This window comes from Coregonus lavaretus, assembly GCF_964263955.1.
Source record: "Coregonus lavaretus genome assembly, chromosome: 15".
Taxonomy (NCBI): Eukaryota; Metazoa; Chordata; class Actinopteri; order Salmoniformes; family Salmonidae; genus Coregonus; species Coregonus lavaretus.
The window spans coordinates 26,189,368-26,206,284 of record NC_140002.1 but is presented as its reverse complement, the minus strand read 5'-3'; the positions used below and the strand labels follow the sequence as shown (position 1 = coordinate 26,206,284).

The 16,917-nt window shown below is 44.6% G+C and overlaps 1 protein-coding gene across 2 annotated transcripts in view; it reads right to left on the bottom strand.

Moving 5' to 3' along the window:
• The window catches only part of LOC311142374 (mediator of RNA polymerase II transcription subunit 13-like), a 130,411-nt gene extending 114,430 nt beyond the window's left edge, over positions 1 to 15,981 (bottom strand). For both annotated transcript variants that reach the window (XM_084178020.1, XM_084178021.1), the window contains exons 1-2: positions 15,414 to 15,981; positions 8,091 to 8,325 (exon numbers count right to left, since the gene is read on the bottom strand). In XM_084178020.1, coding sequence (XP_084034146.1) covers positions 8,091 to 8,325; positions 15,414 to 15,479 — 301 coding nt within the window. In that variant the 5' untranslated portion in view covers positions 15,480 to 15,981. The remainder of the gene's footprint in view (positions 1 to 8,090; positions 8,326 to 15,413) is intronic.
• Positions 15,982 to 16,917: the final 936 nt, after the last annotated feature.

Sequence of the window (16,917 nt, the reverse complement as noted above, 5' to 3'; positions counted from 1 at the left end):
GTCTTCCATTTCCTAATAATTGCTCCCACAGTTGATTTCTTCAAACCAAGCTGCTTACCTATTGCAGATTCAGTCTTCCCAGCCTGGTGCAGGTCTACAATTTTGTTTCTGGTGTCCTTTGACAGCTCTTTGGTCTTGGCCATAGTGGAGTTTGGAGTGTGACTGTTTGAGGTTGTGGACAGGTGTCTTTTATACTGATAACAAGTTCAAACAGGTGCCATTAATACAGGTAACGAGTGGAGGACAGAGGAGCCTCTTAAAGAAGAAGTTACAGGTCTGTGAGAGCCAGAAATCTTGCTTGTTTGTAGGTGACCAAATACTTATTTTCCACCATAATTTGCAAATAAATTCATTAAAAATCCTACAATGTGATCTTCTGGATTTTTTTCTTCTCAATTTGTCTGTCATAGTTGACGTGTACCTATGATGAAAATTACAGGCCTCTCTCATCTTTTTAAGTGGGAGAACTTGCACAATTGGTGGCTGACTAAATACTTTTTCCCCCACTGTATCTATTTCACTTGCTTTGGCAATGTAAACATACGTTACCCATGCCAATAAAGCCCTTTGAATTGACAGAGCAACTGAGAGAGAGACTGCCAGCGCAGGTAGCCCCACTGGGGCCTGGCAGAGCAGGAGGAGGGAGGGGTGAAGGAGATGAGGGAGGGAGAGGGGGCACCCGAGTGGCAGGCCCAAGAAAGGGGAAGAAATGAACCACCAAACAATTACCCTCTCTGGTAGACCCCCGCTCCTAATTTCTATGCAAAAAATATCAGTTGTTCTTTGAGGGCAGGGGTGAAGGATTCCCCTGGATAGGAGAGAGACTGTGGCTCTGTGGAGGATGCCCCTGGATAGGAGAGAGACTGTGGCTCTGTGGAGGATGCCCCTGGATAGGAGAGAGTCTGTGGCTCTGTGGAGGATGCCCCTGGATAGGAGAGAGACTGGGGCTCTGTGGAGGATGCCCCTGGATAGGAAAGAGACTGGGGCTCTGTGGAGGATGCCCCTGGTTAGGAGTGAGAGACTAGGGCGATGTGGAGGATTCCCCTGGATACGAGAGAGACTAGGGGATGACCCTGAATAGGAGAGAGAGACTGGGGCTCTGTGGAGAATAGTGCAGGGCCTAGCTAGCAGTCTGTTTCCCTAACCGCCGCTCTCCACCTAACTCCCACACCCCTACCCCACTGCCCTCTCTCTCAGCGCTCCTTGAATGGTGATTAAGTGTCAAGATTAGGGCTGGGCGATATGGCTTAAAAATCATAGCTCAAACTTATGGCCAATTCACGATATATACAGTGCATTCGGAAAGTATTCAGACCCATTGACTTTTTCCACATTTTGTTACGTTACAGGCCAGCCTTATTCTAAAATTGATTAAATAAAAAAATGTCCTCCTCAATCTAAACACAATACCCCGTAATGACAAAGTGAAAACAGCGTTTTAGAAAAGTTTGCAAATGTATTTAAAATAAAAGAACAGAAATACCTCATTTGCATAAGTTTTCAGACCCTTTGCTGTGAGACTCGAAATTGAGCTCAGGTGCATCCTGTTTCCATAGATCATCCTTGAGATGTTTCTACAACTTAATTGGAGTCGATCTGTGGTAAATTCTATTGATTGGACATGATTTGGAAAGGCACACACCTGTCTATATAAGGTCCCACAGGTGACAGTGCATGTCAGAGCAAAAACCTAGCCATGAGGTCGGAGGAATTGTCCATAGAGCTCCGAGACAGGATTGTGTCGAGGCACAGATCTGGGGAAAGGTACCAAAACATTTCTGCAGCATTGAAGGTCCCCAAGAACCCAGTGGCCTTCATCATTCTTAAATGGAAGAAGTTTGGAACCACCTAGACTCTTCCTAGAGCTGGCCGCCCAGCAAAACTGAGCAATCGGGGGAAAAGGGCCTTGTTCCAGGGAGGTGACCAAGAACCCGATGGTCACTCTGACAGAGCTCCAGAGTTCCTCTGTGGAGATGGGAGAACCTTCCAGAAGGACAACCATGTCTGCAGCGCTCCACCAATCAGGCCTTTATGGTAGAGTGGCCAGACGGAAGCCACCCCTCAGTAAAAAGCACATGACAGCCCACTTGGAGTTTGCCAATAGGCACCTAAAGGACTCTGACCATGAGAAACAAGATTCTCTGGTCTGATGAAATCAAGATTGAACTCTTTGGCCTGAATGCCAAGCGTCACATCTGGAGGAAACCTGGCACCATCCCTACGGTGAAGCATGGTGTTGGCAGCATCATGCTGTGGGGATGTTTTTCAGCGGCAGGGACTGGGAGACTAGTCAGCATCGAGGGAAAGATGAACGGCGCAAAGTACAGAGACATCCTTGATGAAAACCTGCTCCAGAGCGCTCAGGACCTCAGACTGCGGCGAAGGTTCACCTTCCAACAGGACAACGACCCTAAGCACACAGCCAAGACAACGCAGGAGTGGCTTTGGGACAAATCTCTGAATTTCCTTGAGTGGCCCAGCCAGAGCCCGGACTTGAACCTGATCGAACATCTCTGGAGAGACCTGAAAATAGCTGTGCAGCGACGCTCCCCATCCAACCTGACAGAGCTGGAGAGGATCTGCAGAGCAGAATGAGAGAAACTCCCCAAATACAGGTGTGCCAAGCTTGTAGCGTCATACCCAAGAAAACTCAAGGCTGTAATCGCTGCCAAAGGTGCTTCAACAAAGGGTCTGAATACTTATGTAAATGTGATATTTCAGTTTTGTATTTGTTATACATTTGCAAACATTTCTAAAAACCTGTTTTTGCTTTGTCATTATGGGGTATTGTGTGTAGATTGATGATGGAAAAAAACAATTTAATCAATTTTAGAATAAGGCTGTAACGTAACAAAATGTGGAAAAAGTCAAGGGGTCTGAATACTTTCTGAATGCACTGTATCTCTTTTTTTGTGTGTGTTTTCTCTAAATAAGCTTTGTTGTATAATTAAAGGTAAAATACACTGCATAATCTAATGAATTCAAGGCTTGTGAAATTATACCTAGGCTAAATATAAGCCTTCCACAACCATAAGACCCACTAATAATTTAATGATTTATCAAAATAGTTTAACCTGCTTTTTGCAATAATCACTGATCTGGCTTTCAAGTCAGTCTATGAAAAAGCCCCCTTTTTGTAACCAGAACCATGCACAATGCACATTCACTAATAATGACTAACTTCTTGTAGCAGCATTATAGAAAATTAACACAGGTCTCATAAACAATCTCTCAAGCACAAGCCAATGTGCTAGTGAGTAGGCAGCTAATCTTTATATTTCAAGTTTAGCCAACTTCGATCTATTTGCTAGCTAACAAGGTAGAACAGTTCAATTATTATGAACACACCCTTCTGTCCATCTCCAACTGTTTGAACAGCATGAGAACGAGTTGCCAATTCCTTATATAAATGTGTTTAATGCTTATTGCACATTTATAAAACACAGACTAGACAGCTAGTATAACAGTCTTTGGCTAAAATGCTGCTAGCGGTACCTGGTACCTTCTCTCTCTCACTCTCTGGAGAGAAAGGATTACTGGCCCTCTGATTTACACAGATATGGCACTTGCTCAAAATAGTAATACTTCCACAGCCAGGCTGCTAATCAGTGTGGAAGGGTAAAAGAAGCTGCTGCCATTTCTTCTGAAAGAAAATATCAGATTTTCATGTTTACCACCAACCTTGCAATGGGGGGGGGGGGGGGTGGGGAACAAAAAAAAGGTGCTTAATATTTCCAGGGATTACCTCAATTTGACTTGGACAGTCGGATGAGGAAAAGGACAAACCCATCAGCCACTTGCATGGAGGGAAAAGAGCAAGGTGTTCAGCAGCTGACAATAGCTGGCTGTGGCATCCCAGATTACTGGCGATGTGTCGTCCAGTCTGATCACCGCCACCAAAACACAAGTTGTCGCTAGCTTCTGTGTGTCGCTTCACACCTTCACTGCCAGCATGCCCAAGAGAGGCTCCAATGCATCAGGCTATGAATCATCACGACTGAGCCAGTCTCAGCCCATCCCAGCAATGTCCACACACACACACACACACACACACAGAGACACCCACACACACAGTGGGACAGGCACTTTGCAGGCTCTGAGAAGAGAGGTGAGTCGGTGTGATCCACAGAGGGAAACACAGGTTCACACCTCAGGCTGGTGAGGTAGGGGTCATGACCTCTCTGTGTGTTCTCAGGGCTAACAGCACAACCTCTCACCAGACAGATACAGTGGGGAGAACAAGTATTTGATACACTGCAGATTTTGCAGGTTTTCCTACTTACAAAGCATGTAGAGGTCTGTAATTTTTATCATGGGTACACTTCAACTGTGAGAGACGGAATCTAAAACTAAAATCCAGAAAATCACATTGTATGATTTTTAAGTAATTAATTTGCATTTTATTGCATGACATAAGTATTTGATCACCTACCAACCAGTAAGAATTCCGGCTCTCACAGACCTGTTAGTTTTTCTTTAAGAAACCCTCCTGTTCTCCACTCATTACCTGTATTAACTGCACCTGTTTGAACTCGTTACCTGTATAAAAGACAATCAAACAGACTCCAACCTCTCCACAATGGCCAAGACCAGAGAGCTCTGTAAGGACATCAGGGATAAAATTGTAGACCTGCACAAGGCTGGGATGGGCTACAGAACAATAGGCAAGCAGTTTGGTGAGAAGGCAACAACTGTTGGCGCAATTATTAGAAAATGGAAGAAGTTCAAGATGACGGTCAATCACCCTCGGTCTGGGGCTCCATGCAAGATCTCACCTCGTGGGGCATCAATGATCATGAGGAAGGTGAAGGATCAGCCCAGAACTACACGGCAGGACCTGGTCAATGACCTGAAGAGAGCTGGGACCACAGTCTCAAAGAAAACCATTAGAAACACACTACGCCGTCATGGATTAAAATCCTGCAGCGCACGCAAGGTCCCCCTGCTCGAGCCAGCGCATGTCCAGGCCAGTCTGAAGTTTGCCAATGACCATCTGGATGATCCAGAGGAAGAATGGGAGAAGATAATGTGGTCTGATGAGACAAAAATAGAGCTTTTTGGTCTAAACTCCACTCGCCGTGTTTGGAGGAAGAAGAAGGATGAGTACAACCCCAAGAACACCATCCCAACCGTGAAGCATGGAGGTGGAAACATCATTCTTTGGGGATGCTTTTCTGCAAAGGGGACAGGACGACTACACCGTATTGAGGGGAGGATGGATGGGGCCATGTATCGCGAGATCTTGGCCAACAACCTCCTTCCCTCAGTAAGAGCATTGAAGATGGGTCGTGGCTGGGTCTTCCAGCATGACAACGACCCGAAACACACAGCCAGGGCAACTAAGGAGTGGCTCCGTAAGAAGCATCTCAAGGTCCTGGAGTGGCCTAGCCAGTCTCCAGACCTGAACCCAATATACAATCTTTGGAGGGAGCTGAAAGTCCGTATTGCCCAGCGACAGCCCCGAAACCTGAAGGATCTGGAGAAGGTCTGTATGGAGGAGTGGGCCAAAATCCCTGCTGCAGTGTGTGCAAACCTGGTCAAGACCTACAGGAAACGTATGATCTCTGTAATTGCAAACAAAGGTTTCTGTACCAAATATTAAGTTCTGCTTTTCTGATGTATCAAATACTTATGTCATACAATAAAATGCAAATTAATTACTTAAAAATCATACAATGTGATTTTCTGGATTTTTGTTTTAGATTCCGTCTCTCACAGTTGAAGTGTACCTATGATAAAAATTACAGACCTCTACATGCTTTGTAAGTAGGAAAACCTGCAAAATCGGCAGTGTATCAAATTCTTTTTCTCCCCACTGTAGATACATAGAGAGGAGAGAGGGAGGGTCTGGCTGCCCTGAGGTCAGTCCAGTGAGGCTCCTCTGTTCTCCCACACTGTGTAGAGTGTGTGTGTGTGTGTGTGTGTGTGTGTGTGTGTGTGTGTGTGTGTGTGTGTGTGTGTGTGTGTGGGTGGGTGGGGGTTGGGGGTCTGTCTTCCAGGGAACTTCCAAAACAGGAAGCACAGAGATTACTCCAAACAACCACAGCTGGGAGCAATTCTCACCAGGACAAGAGGCTTGACACACATTGAAGAAGTATGACTACACAGTCAACACTTATTGTACTTAGGACAATTGTACAATCTACCTATTAGAATACATTTTCACTAGCAAATAATTATATTTGTACCAATTCCTTGTCTTAGTATTTTGTGGTTAAATTAGATGCTAAAAAGTGTGTGAGAATGTGCTTTTCTCTCCTATGCAAATCCAGTCCAGGGTTCTTCTACCCAACCAGTGGAATAGTGGCACTGTGCCACCTTGTTACATTTCAACTTCTGCCATGTGACTTCTCCAAAACAAATATTTGACTGTGAGAACAGCATGTGTCTCACCAGGAGAAAACAAATGTGAAAGTAAAATACCATGGCCGTGTCCGAAATCTGTCTTGCATACTGCTTACTAAAACGACATACTGTGTACTAATAGTACTAGCCTACAAACTATTTAGAACGTATGCAGTAAGCAACAAATATCCACATACTACTACTGCAGGTTATTACCGGGACCCATTAGGGCTGGAATGGAAGCCTTCACGCCCTTCAGCTTCCACTTCCAGACCACTTCAGGCACATTGTGTCATAATAAAGGAGGGCTGTGTGTGTGTGTGTGTGTGTGTGTGTGTGTGTGTGTGTGTGTGTGTGTGTGTGTGTGTGTGTGTGTGTGTGTGTGTGTGTGTGTGTGTGTGAAACGGCTCAGACTCAGGAGTTCAATCTCCCCGCCAGAGAGCATGTATAAAGTAGGCCTCTGTCCATCCTCCACTGCTGCTGCAGAAAAAATACACAACGCGAGGAGGGAGGGGAAAAAGAGCGAAAGCGCCAGGCCAGACCTCCATGATGTGATAGGGTCATTTCTACATCGTTGCTCCTGCATATTCCATTTTTCACAGAAGTCATGAGAGGAGGAGGGAGCTCCATTTCTATCCTCCTTTTTAAATGGGAAGATGGAATAGGCTTTCTTGTTCAGCCTCGGCGACACAAAGTGCAGGGCGCTGCTTTATTGTGTGCCAGAGGGCAGAAGACGCTTAGATGCTGCGACGTGTGTGAACACCAAAAAAAAACTGTGGTTGCAGTGAGCGTTTGCTCCAAACAGTGGGAGTTGACGTGCAGGTGAAGGCTGTTCTCTGCCAGGCTGGCTGCTTGTCATTTAGGGGATGAGGGGGAAACTAAGGGAGCTATCTGATTACACCAACTCTAACGCCTTCTAAGCTCTCACTTACAGGGAATGGATATCCCCGGAGCTTCCAGCGTCAATCAGCCTCACAATCAACCCCTGTCCTGAACCATGTAATATTTCCCATTATACAACCAGATCACTACTACCATCATCACAAAGAGAGTGTATCAAGGTGCTCTTTTTTAAACAGATGTAACAAGCCCTTTTCATGATCTTTTACAATAATCACCCATTTAACCAGCTCTGTCAATTAATCAATATTTTATAAAGCCCTTTTTACATCAGCAGTTGTCACAAAGTGCTATACAGAAACCCAGCCTAAAACCCCAAAGAGCAAGCAATACAGATGCAGAAGCAGAGTGGCTAGGAAAAACTCCCTAGAAAGGCAGAAACTTAGGAAGAAACGTAGAGAGGAACCAGGCTCCGAGGGGTGGCCAGTCCTCTTCTGGCTGTGCCGGGTGGAGATGATAAAAGTACATGGCAATTAAGGCCAGATCGTTCTTCAAGACGTTCAAACGTCTATACGTCTATAATCTTGGGTGAATGCGTAAAAAGGTGCATTGAAAGACAAATGAATCCCTCATTTATCTCTTGTGACCAGCTAAGGCAATCCAAAACATGGAAGCAGCATGGAAAAAGGAGTGAATCTCCTGATCTGAGAGGGCCGTGGCTTGGACTGTATTCTTCTGTTAATAGGCCAAAGCCATCACACAGGCTTAGGACTGCAGTTTCAAGTTATTGGACCATGGCAGGTATTATAGCCAAGCTAGCGTGTGTGCGTGTGTGTGTGTGTGTGTGTGTGTGTGTGTGTGTGTGTGTGTGTGACTACGCCCACTCCCTCTAGCCTCAGTCTCACCTGTAAGTTCGTGATGGATCAGCTTGGCGAAGTTGGGGTCGTCCCCCCACCAGAAGATCCAGAGCTCCCTACGTCCGGGCCTCTGGCTCCGCCGCCACACGCTCAGCACATCCACCTTGAGGCAGCGGCTGAAGCTGCACAGGATGGGGTCCTCCTCGGTCACCGGGAAGAGGATGGGTGCCGAGGTGGGGCCTTGCCACACGTACCGCTTCCATTTAATCCCCGTCAGGTCCGCCTGAGGGGAAGGAGGGAGAGAGAGAGAGTGTCAGCTTCTGCTACAATAGCCAGTACTCAGCAGCCAGCCAGTACCTGTGAGTAAACATCTGCTGAGCAGCGTTTAAAAAGCAAGCATTAATTCTCCTTTATGGAGCCTCTGCCTCCTCAAGAGGAACACTTATGACAAGGAGACACACAGGAAGACAGCCACAGGAAGAGAAACACACAGAGAGAGAGAGAGAGAGAGAGAGAGAGAGAGAGAGAGAGAGAGAGAGAGAGAGAGCGAGAGAGAGAGAGAGAGAGAGAGAGAGAGAGATGGAAAAACAGAGAGTGAGAGAGAGGAAAGAGAGAGAGAAAAACAGAGAGAGTGAGGAGAGAGACAACGATAGAGAAAGGAGAGAGAGGAGAGATAAGAGGGAGGAGAGAGACAGGGAGATGGGGAGGAGAGAGAGGAGAGATAGAGGGAGGAGAGAGACGGAGATATAGAGAGAGGAGAGATAGAGGGAGGAGAGAGACAGGGAGATAGAGGGAGGAGAGAGAGGAGAGATAGAGGGAGGAGAGAGACAGGGAGATAGAGGGAGGAGAGAGAGGAGAGATAGAGGGAGGAGAGAGACGAAGATAGAGGGAGGAGAGAGAGGAGATAGAGGGAGGAGAGAGACAGAGATATAGAGGGAGGAGAGAGAGGAGAGATAGAGGGAGGAGAGAGACAGAGTTATAGAGGAAGGAGAGAGAGGAGAGATAGAGGGAGGAGAGAGACAGTGAGATAGAGGGAGGAGAGAGAGGAGATATAGAGGGAGGAGAGAGACAGAGATATAGAGGAAGGATAGAGGGAGGAGAGAGATAGGGAGATAGAGGGAGGAGAGAGACAGAGATATAGAGAGAGGAGAGAGAGGAGAGATAGAGGGAGGAGAGAGACAGCGAGATAGAGAGAGGAGAGATAGAGGGAGGAGAGAGAGGAGAGAGAGGGAGGAGAGAGAGAAGAGATAGCGGGAGGAGAGAGACAGGGAGATAGAGGGAGGAGAGAGAGATATAGAGGGAGGAGAGAGGAGAGAGAGGAGAGATAGAGGGAGGAGAGAGACAGAGAGATAGAGGGAGGCGAGAGACAGAGATATAGAGGGAGGAGAGAGACAGAGATATAGAGGGAGGAGACAGAGGAGATATAGAGGGAGGAGAGAGACAGAGATATAGAGGGAGGAGACAGAGGAGATATAGAGGGAGGAGAGAGACAGAGATATAGAGGGAGGAGACAGAGGAGAGATAGAGGGAGGAGAGAGAGAGATATATAGAGGGAGGAGACAGAGGAGAGATAGAGGTGGAGAGAGACAGAGATATAGAGGGAGGAGAGAGACAGAGATATATAGGGAGGCTCTGTCGTAGACGGCCGCGACCGGGAGACCCATGGGGCGGTGCACAATTGGCCCAGTGTCGTCCAGGGTAGGGGAGGGAATGGCCAGCAGGGATGTAGCTCAGTTGGTAGAGCATGGTGTTTGCAACACCAGGGTTGTGGGTTCGATTCCCACGGGCGGCCAGTATAAATTTTTTATAAATAATGTATGCACTAACTGTAAGTTGCTCTGGATAAGAGCGTCTGCTAAATGATGTAAATGTAATGTAATGAGATAGACAGATATATATAGGGAGGACAGAGATAAAGGAAGATAAAGACAGGAAGATTGAGACAACAGACAGACAGACAGACGGTGATAGAGAAAAGGCTGCAATATAAACAGAAAGAAACACGGCTGGAGAACGATGCAGCACACACAAAAAAGTATTTGTTTGTTTTTGTTCTGATTGTGTGCATTTTAGCTTCAGGTGCTTTCAATCTCAACATGAACAACGTGCTCAAAGCTTGATAAAAAATAACTCCCTAATGCTTGTAAATGTGCTCTGACCAACTTCATCCTTTTTAATGATGAGTGCTTTGGGGAGTGTGCCCACTGCTCTGTAATAACCAAGGCTGTTTGGCAGTGGGCACACTCCCCAAAGGTTTTTATAGAGAGTGAAAACACAACACAGAGAAACTCATAGGTCGTAAATCACAGGCAGCAGCACAGGGTTCTACAGGGTTATGAAGTGTTGAAGCAGGAACATTATGCTCCACTGCTACTGCTGCCTGCTTAGTCCTGCCGGCTGGCTGGTACTCATCAGACAGCAGGCCCTACGTACATACAACCAACCAGCGATCCCTGTACTCATGTCCTACACTGACGCCATACACTGTCTCTCACACCACTAACATACCACTAAAACGTACACTACACCACCCACTGCTGAATACATCATGCCTTCCAGTGTTTTAGGCTTACACTCTGTGCCCATGTCTTACACTTACATACTGCAAAGGCCAACACCATCCCCACAACCTATGTTGCTATATTACCTTGCAGTACTACTCCTGATGGAGCTGGCTCTCCTATCTATCCTTGCAGCATGGCAGACAGTTGAACTGATTTTCTTCAACTGGACCTACTGATTTTTTAGGTAGGTTATTTTGCGCTGCTAGGCAATATGTTCGAGTCGACCAACTGTCACTTTGTTAGAAGTAGACAATCTATTATTTTGGCTGGGGTAAACTTAAATCAATTTAAACGCTATGAGCGCGACCAAGCGATTAAGCCTGGTTGTGTTATAGCTAGTCTTTAGCCTAGCCACGGATAAGCTGGGAGATTTGTGTTGTCAACTGGAGCCAAGCTGGATCACAACAACAAGTTTTAGTTATCCAATCTAACATGGCAGCCAGGGCAGCCATACACTGGCCATAGAACGCTACTGAAATCATAATGCTACAATGATCTCAGCAAAAAATAGCTAGTCTCATTACCAAATATGATGAGCAACTGTAACTACACTGAACAGAAGTATTTCTGTCTGTAATAAAGCCCTTTTGTGGGGAAAAACGCATTCTGATTTGCTGGGCCTGGCTCCCTAATGGCTGGGCCTGGCTGCCAAGTGGGTGGGCCTATGCCCTCCAAGGCCCACCCATGGCTGCACCCCTTCCCAGTCATGTGAAATCCATAGATCAGGGCCTAATGAATTTATTTCAATTGACTGATTTCCTTTGATGAACTGTAACTCAGTAAAATTGCGTTTATATTTTTGTTCAGTATACAGAAATTGAGAGATTCCAATTATTGAAAGCTCATAGGCTGTTGAGTTTAGTGGCACAATCTGTAAAAAAAAAAAAATCACAAGATGACAACAAATCTATTCCACACATGGCCAAAACAAAAAATAACTTTCCTCAACACTACTCTATCCCATGTACCCCTAAATTTGTTTTTCATTGCTAAGATTTATTATGATTGGTAGACACACCAACTCTCAGCCTCTTACTGCCATGTTATCACGTATTATCCATTCATCAAGCAACATCATAGGAAATATCTCACATCAGGAATCTTGCTCAAGGGCATTCAAACGCTGTTCCAGACAACTATTCACAAGCCCATGTTCATTTATCATATAGGCCTATAACCTATAGCTTATTCCTTCCACGGTATAGTCCTACTGCTGCAGTTTATGTTTCACTAACTCCCTCCATCAAGCCCTCTCTCTCATGGTGGCAGACACAGTGGTGTGAGGAACTACCTGACACCTGCATCTTGCAGAGAAACATTTGTGCTGCACAGAAAGGAAGGGGATGGAAACAAAACTGAAGTGTGAAACCAGATCATCCGCACTTATAGAATCTGACTGTTTCTGAAATGGGCTGTGCTTGGACAGTTTGCCTGCATACATCTCACTTATTCTTCTACAGAAATGTACTTTCATCGCACAATCCAGTCTTCTGATGACAGCTCTGATTTTTTGTAAATGTTTTTCTCTGTCAATGTGAGGCTATCCAAAGCCTTGGCATGGCTGTTTTCCCTGTCAAAGATCAAGTTGAGGCTTTCGATACATAAACTAGGCTATTCTCTGCAAATACTAAGTGGCAATCTTCAAGAGGCAGATTGCGCCGTCAAGGGTCTGTGTGCCTTCTGCGGTCAATCAATCAATCTATCTTTTCAAAATACAGTACATCTGAGTTACAGTCTGTATGCAGGATGAATGAGTGAGTGAGTGTCAGGGAAATGTGTGTTTCCTTCAAACTGACTAATGACATGGCTAGCTGACTGTTAGTATTATGCTCTGGTATGTAGGCAATTGTGTATGCAAAGTGTACCCCACTAAAAGGGCAAGAACCAGGGTCGGGTTAAGTTTCCCTTTTCAGATGGCAAGCCAAACCCCCATAGCAGCGATAGGGGAATCTGAGGGCAAAGCTATTTGACGGACTCAGGAAGTTGACGTTAAATCTGTCTGGGATTTGAGGGTTACGACCCCTCCTTCGTCAGCTGCTCAGCTCTGCTCAGCTTCGCGCACCTTCCCGCTCAGCGCTCCAGGTCACATTGTGGACTATAAGCATTGCCCCCCCCCCCCTCTCTTTTACACTGCTGCTACTCTCTGTTTATTATCTATGCATAGTCACTTTAATAACTCTACCTACATGTCCATATTACCTCAATTACCTCGACTAACCGGTGCCCCCGCACATTGACTTGGTACCGGTACCCCCTGTATATAGCCTCGCTATTGTTATTTTTACTGCTGCTCTTTAATTATTTGTTACTTTTATTTTGTATTATTTTATATTGTATATTCTTTCTTAAAACTGCATTGTTGGTTAAGGGCTTGTAAGTAAGCATTTCACTGTATTCGGCGCATGTGACAAATAAAATTTGATTTGATTTTTTGATTTGATTTGGAAAGGTTGCTGGATCGAATTCCCGAGCTGACAAGGTAAAAATCTGTCGTTCTGCCCCTGAGCAAGGCAGTTAACTCACTGTTCCCTGTGCGCCGATGACGTGGAAGTCGATTAAGGCAGCCCCCCGCACCTCTCTGATTTAGAGGGGTTGGGTTAAATGCGGGAGACACATTTCAGTTGAATGCATTCAGTTGTACAACTGACTAGGTATCCCCCTTTCCTTTCCCTTCCTGCCAGTCTCTCTCCCAGGCCAGTCTCTCTCCCAGGCCAGTCTCCCTCCCAGGCCAGAGACAGGCAACAGGTGAAGTTGCTCAAATCATTCCTGAGCAGACGGATAGACACCCCACCACCACTACCAGATACTCTCTGTCAAGGCCTCACCCTCCGGCTGCAACACATGAAACTAGTTAACAAGTGTTTGCATCTTGGAGAACTCCAGAGAAATGCAAATCCACTTGGTCTACTCTCTTGTCTCGCCCAGCCTTTCCTTCTGCACAGCATTTGTCGCTGCTGCAGTGTTGGTTTTTGTTCTAATCCTGCCCAGCCCGAAAGGAGTTTGATGAGCCCTACAATTACTTTCTTCTACACAAGGGTGAGAACTTAGACTGCCAAGAGACACTAGTCTAGCAGGGCAGTTGTGATGTGACTTGATTTATGAAATGCATGTGTTATACACACATAATAACTAATCTTCAAACTTCACCACCCACACATTTGCAAGCAAAATCTGCTTAACTTCAAATACAAACAATAATTGTACAGAAAACATTGCTATAAGACTCCTGAGAACTGTTTAAAGTTATGGGGAAAGTGCCACTGTTCACTGCATTCTTTCAGCCTAAAACCACTAAGTCTGGTTAGTGTGCGAGTCATACATGACCGTGAACAGCAGCACTGGTATCATGCTTAGTCTCAGTATGCAGTAAAATGTCTCCCTGCTATTGCAATACAGCAGCCAGTCATTCACTACTAGCCTCATAGCCTCTCCTGTTCATTCAGCTCTACTGTCAAATGCTTTGGAAAAGGACAGTTCATGTCTATCAATGTCCAAAGTGTATCATGATTTATTAATTTAACCTTCATGAAGGGGAATTGTTAACATATGTCATGCAATGCATATTGTACAGAAAAAAATACAATGCATTGATGCAAACCTATAGTTAGTGCACTACTGAGAAACTCCTAGATTGTTCTAGCGAGTAGTAGTAGTGCCAGGGACAAGAGGGGACGTGTGAGCTTTTTCCTTCAGTCGTAATAGTAGGCTATAACCAAAATATATTAGGTACTGTTGGTTGTATGTGTTTATGATAGCTATATAATTCAATTGTTTACGACTGACTAGCAACAGTATCAATCAGCACTATGAGAACTAAGACAGAAAAATAAATACACAAAAAAATCAAACAATTAATCTGTCATGAACAATGTATTCAACTGAAAACTTGCCAGACGGGAACTAAGTCCTAAAGTCTATCATGCACTAACAATAGCCAAGAGTACATTCTTGTTTATTAATATTTCAGCCCGTGCCTCCGTTAGGTATGCGCGAGCCAAGAGTGTAAACAACAAATGATTGGCAAGCAAACTTGACAACTTCAAAGGGAAAGTACTGTATGTAAGCCCGCGAATAGGCTACCCTGTTTCACTAACTAAGCTCTTCATTGGCTACTTTAAAGGAAACAATGTAGCAAGCAATGTATCTGAACAACTACACCGGCCAACTGACAAGAACAACATGATTAATTCATTGATTGAACATGGGAGTTGAAATTAGAAGCCAATGTTCACGAGCCTTTACTTTGCATTCCATGACCGAATGTAAATGTGTCTGCAATTTAGCTAACTTGCTATTTGTGCAAATGAACGACATTGCAAACTAGTTAGCAGGCTAGCAAACTGTTTGGGTTTATTTTTAGGTCACGTAAACATGCTGCACAATGCATTCGATAAAAAGCCCAACGTTACTTCAACCAAGTAAACTAGATGAGCACAAACATGTATCATGCTTGGTATTCAGTGTTACTAGTTATAGCTAGTTGGCTAAGATGTTTATCAACACACATTACATTAGTTGCACTTTTATTGCCTAACCTCTCATGGCTGGAATGCATTTAGTATGATCAAACTGAACATTTATGATGGCAAACACAAGCATGCATGCAGCTGCAAGTGACAGATAACCCTATTATTACTTAATCTTGCACAACTTCGTAGTATGCAAATAAACATTGCCTTGGTGAATGATGTCTGAATTGCAGTGCTCGACAGGCCCTACACCTGCTTTCCCACTGTTGTGGCTACCGTTTTTGCTCTCTTCAGCTAGTTAAAAATGGCTGCTTTTCCTATAGTTTTAAATCTCTTACCAGACAGAATAGATTGGAATGGCAATCCTCCAAACTGGCCCCGTTCGGTACAAAACAAGAACTCATCCTTTCACAGCGAGATTGAACATTCCATCATTTCAGTTCCGGGGGAAATAAATACCGATTTCCAAATGTATTTTGCAAGATGTATAAGCTAATCAACGATAATTATTTTTAAACAATCGGCTGGAGTATGTAATTCAACAACCCTTCGAATGCTATTGTCCACCCAAAAATAAAAGCAGTTAAAATATCGTCTCCGCAACCTCTCTGTCGACCTCTCAAATACACATTAAGTTAAAAAAATTAAGTGAGCGAAAAATGCTTTAAAACAAAAAGAAAAGGAGAGTAAAGAAGCAACTCTCCCCCTCCCCCTTAGCTTAAAACGGGCTTTGCTAAAAACGTCCCTCTACTCCTCCATCACCATCAAAATCGATCTAAAAACGAATAACATCCTTAAAAACCGATAAAAAATGGGCATATGCCTATATTTTTACGGTAATTTTAACCATTATTTCGGTCTCTGTTCCTGCTGGTTCCCATTTGAATTCATGGATTCCTTTCTTTAATGGCGGCCACAGGGAGAACTCTGCCTCCCAAAGCCTATTGGCTCATTCATGGTCATGAGGGGTGTAATAACACTGTAACGGATGGGTATTGCCGCTAGGCAAGAGCAAGTGGCGCTACTGAGCAACCAGATTTTGTTACTAATGATCAAACCTAACTTGCCGACTTTCACAGTGCACCACCTAGTGCATACACAAAGAAATGTATCCATTCCTTGCATCAATATTTACATAATTCAACAGTGAGTGTACCCTGCCCTTGCAATCCCATCAAAGCCCTAATTCGAATTCAAAAACGTGCACCTTGAAGGTGTCAATGTAGGCGGGGATACACTGTAACACTATTGTAACACTATTGTGTGCTGTAGTAACACTGTAACGCTTTGAACACACCGACTGTGTCATTGCGTTTTGTGACACCACAAGTACATTCATTTCCAATGGAACGCTGCGTTTGCCTCGCAGCATTGCGTTACAGCGGCAGTGGTACGTGCTGTGTGGTGCATACGTTGGATTTATCGAACGTATGCGTCAAACTGTATGCGTAAACGGGTTGACAGAAATGGTAGCAGAAGGTGAATGTTGAACTTTTGTTGCACACATATCTAGATGATGCTGCATACTATTTTGCGCAATGAGGAGTTGCCCCAGGCCACACATGCCATGAATTAACTAAACATGACATGATCAAATTATTGTTGCACCTCTGTGTGAAGAAATTACTTTTATTGTTTTTGCTGCCAATCATTCAAGATGAATGAATTTATTCGGTTATGATGAAGTATTCAGTCAATTTCAATTTACTGATGCAACCCAATAGTGACTACATTTACACTCTAAAGATTAGGGGTTCAACAAGGGTTCTTCTAAGATCATCAAAGTTCTTTGAAGAACCGTAGGGTTCTTGACACAAAAAATTGTCCCCAAAAGGTTATTCC